We start from the raw sequence: 2,938 nt of genomic DNA on the forward strand, positions 1-2,938 counted from the left end.
GCAAGAATGACGTACACATTTCCCCGAGTTTTTTTCACACCAGATTAGGAGTCCCCCAATTAGCAGTGCTGGGTGAAAAGGAATCTGGTGTGAAAAAAACTCTGGGAAATGTGTACGTCGTTCTTGCTCAAGCCCTGGGCACAGCCACAAAATGTGTAAAATTGTTAAACGCTCCCCACATTCATCACACAGGGGTGGGGCTTCCCCCCTGAGCAGATTATTTATTTAATTAAGAAAAACCGGCTTCCTACTAGAGTTGCAATTTTAACTCTATGACTTTTAACCTTGTCATATGAACCTCTTTTTGATAATTCGTATAAAAAAGTCCCGAGTATGTCCCAACTAAACAAGCTTGGCGCAGTATGGCCATAGTAGCTTTGCGCCAAAAAGCCCGTAATCAACCAACTTACCCTGAGGCAAGGAAACGCTTTTCCTTCCTCCAAGGAGGGACTTATGCCGAGGCGGCAGCTAGGGGGGCTGCGCCGCCACTCAAGGCATCGGTGGGCACTCAGTACAGTCCTTGAGACTTTGAGTGCTCCACCAGCCCCCCAACCCCCAGCGAGGCTCCTGTGGGTTTCCAGACCCCGCCGGCCCCGCCAAAACTTCTACGTACCAAGACGATGCCTCATCGTCTTGGCCCGAAGCCTCAAGTGGTGCTTGACGCCCCTCCCTCTCACAGCAGTGAGGGGCCTACTCCTTCCTGCCAAGCGAGACACAAAATCTGCCCCTGAAGAAAAAAAAAAAAAAACCACGTGTCGCTGCCCCAACCAACGCAGCTAACCTTTGTCCACTTGGTCACAGCTACGAACCTCACATTTTAACTACAACAAAAGGGAGTCAAACGCCTCCAAATAGCGGTTTACGCAGACGACATTGCACTTTGGGCAACTGCTTGGGGATGGCACCGAGGGGCCGTGCGGAAAGCTTTGCAGAGAGGAGTCACCAACATTGAGCACTATCTTTCCCTGCTCGGCCTGTCCCTCTCCCCGAGCAAGTCCGTCGTTCTGTGCAATGCCCCCCACTACACATATCGCTTCTCAATGTCAATCAAAGCAGGCGGCACAGAAATTCCAATCAAGAAGCAAGCAGCTTACCTGGGGGTGCAACTGGACAGGAAAGCCACATGGGCCCCTGCGGTTGCAGAGGTAATCCGTAAGTGCCGACGCCACGCGCGTATAATCCAAATGCTTGCAGGTACTCGCCGCGGAACCTCACAGGGTATGCTGTTGACCCTCTACAAGGGATTGATTCTTTCTCGCGCACTGTACGCACTGCCGCTACTAACACTCACAGAGAACCAGTGGGAACTGCTCGAACGGATGCAACGCACTGCACTTCGCGTCTGCCTCGGAGTCCCCCGCACGGCCTCCTCGCGCCACACACTGAACGATGCAGGCGTCACCACGGTAAGACTCGCAGCGGCCGAACGAGCGATGCGGCACCTCATCCGGATCGGTGAGTCGAGGGGCACAACCGGGCTGCCCGAGCGTATTTTACAACGCACACGGTCCCAACTCGCCGCGCACGCGAGGGAACTTTTTCGGATCGCGGGCGGCCCGGGGAACAACCCTACACCACCACCACCGAGCAAGGAGCCTCCGCTGCGAGTCGAACTGAACGCAGGTCTCGATGCACCAAAGAGGCACATGGCTGAGACGACGGCGAGGCAGCACGCGGAGCATCATATCCACGAGCACTTCCTGGGCTGGGCGAAGACGTTCACGGACGGGTCTGTAAATCCGGCGAGCCACTTGTCCAGCGCCGCGGCCGTGTCGGAGGACACCGGCCGCACGGCCGCCGAGAGGCTCTCTTTCCAGGCGACCTCCACGACAGCTGAGCTGGCGGCGCTGATCTTGGCACTGTCCATCGTGGACACCGAGGGGCAGCCAGACCGCCTGGTGATACTCTGTGACTCCAAAGCGGCTCTCGGACTCCTGAAGAACCTGGACAGGGCCCCAGCACTGGCCAAGGTGGTTGCCCAAAAAGCCATCGAGCTGCAGCGCCGGGGATGGACGCTGGCCTTCCAATGGGTTCCTGCACACTGTGGAATAGCAGGTAATGAAAGAGCAGATCGCCTTGCCGCCGAAGCGCAGGAGGATCCTGCATACCCGATCTCCGAGGTCCCGGCCTTCTCCGATGCACGCCTGCTGGTCAGAAGAGTGGTGGCAGCCCGCCACCCCGAGCTCGAGCACGGGCCCCTGCCCCCGAGGCCCCCGAGGAACATGCGGCGAGGCGAAGCGGCGGTGATCCACAGGCTGCGCACGAGCAGCGCCTTCACCCCCGACTACAGAGCGAGGTGGCGAGCCGACGGCGACCGAAGCTGCCCGAGATGCGCGGCGGCCGTCGCGGACGCCGATCATCTCCTCCGCGAGTGCCCGGACTTCGGCGAGGAACGTGAGCGATTGTTTCGTCGCTACATCACTCTTGGATGTAGCACGAACAGCTTTGAAACTCTAATCAGACCGCAAGGTAAGGCGGCGCAAAGTGCCCTAACAGCGCTCGCAGGATTCCTCGTCGAGACGGGGCTGGCCGGCGAGATCTAGGCTGCAACGGTCGCGCAAGAGACAAAGAAGCTGTAGCAGACGACAGCCGCAGAGCTTCGGGGAAAGCTCACCCCACTAGGAAGGCCTGGCCTGGCGCTGCTGCCCGCCCGCCGAAAACGCTCCTCCTTTCCCTCCTTCGGGGAAACTCGGTTTCTCCGAGGGTCGCGTGGTGGAGGGGGACGCGATCGCTATCCAGGCAGTGCCTGCAGGGCGTCGCGTCCTCCTCTCCGGTCACGTAATCTCTCCTCCTTGCTGCCGAGCTGATTGACAGCTCCTCTCTCGCGTTTTTCTTCTCTTTACTTTATTCGCCTTGGTTCTCCCTCGCGCTGCACCCCCGACTGTTTTTTTTTTTTCCTCTTTCTTGTAGCCTCCTCTGTAGACTCAGCTTCTCTTTT

General features: G+C 58.2%; 1 protein-coding gene across 1 annotated transcript; it reads left to right on the forward strand.

Moving 5' to 3' along the window:
• The first annotated feature begins 790 nt into the window (after window positions 1–790).
• Window positions 791–2,582, forward strand: LOC120843557. The gene has a single exon (XM_040502613.2). The coding sequence runs from the start codon at window positions 1,041–1,043 to the stop codon at window positions 2,541–2,543; it is 1,503 nt and encodes a 500-aa protein (XP_040358547.1). The 5' UTR covers window positions 791–1,040; the 3' UTR covers window positions 2,544–2,582.
• Window positions 2,583–2,938: the final 356 nt, after the last annotated feature.

Source organism: Ixodes scapularis, unplaced genomic scaffold (assembly GCF_016920785.2).
Source record: "Ixodes scapularis isolate PalLabHiFi unplaced genomic scaffold, ASM1692078v2 PGA_scaffold23__2_contigs__length_901104, whole genome shotgun sequence".
NCBI classification, from domain to species: Eukaryota; Metazoa; Arthropoda; class Arachnida; order Ixodida; family Ixodidae; genus Ixodes; species Ixodes scapularis.

Excerpts from the sequence above, each read along its gene's own strand:
- LOC120843557 (XM_040502613.2), top strand. The coding sequence starts at position 1,041 with ATGTCAATCAAAGCAGGCGGCACAGAAATTCCAATCAAGAAGCAAGCA.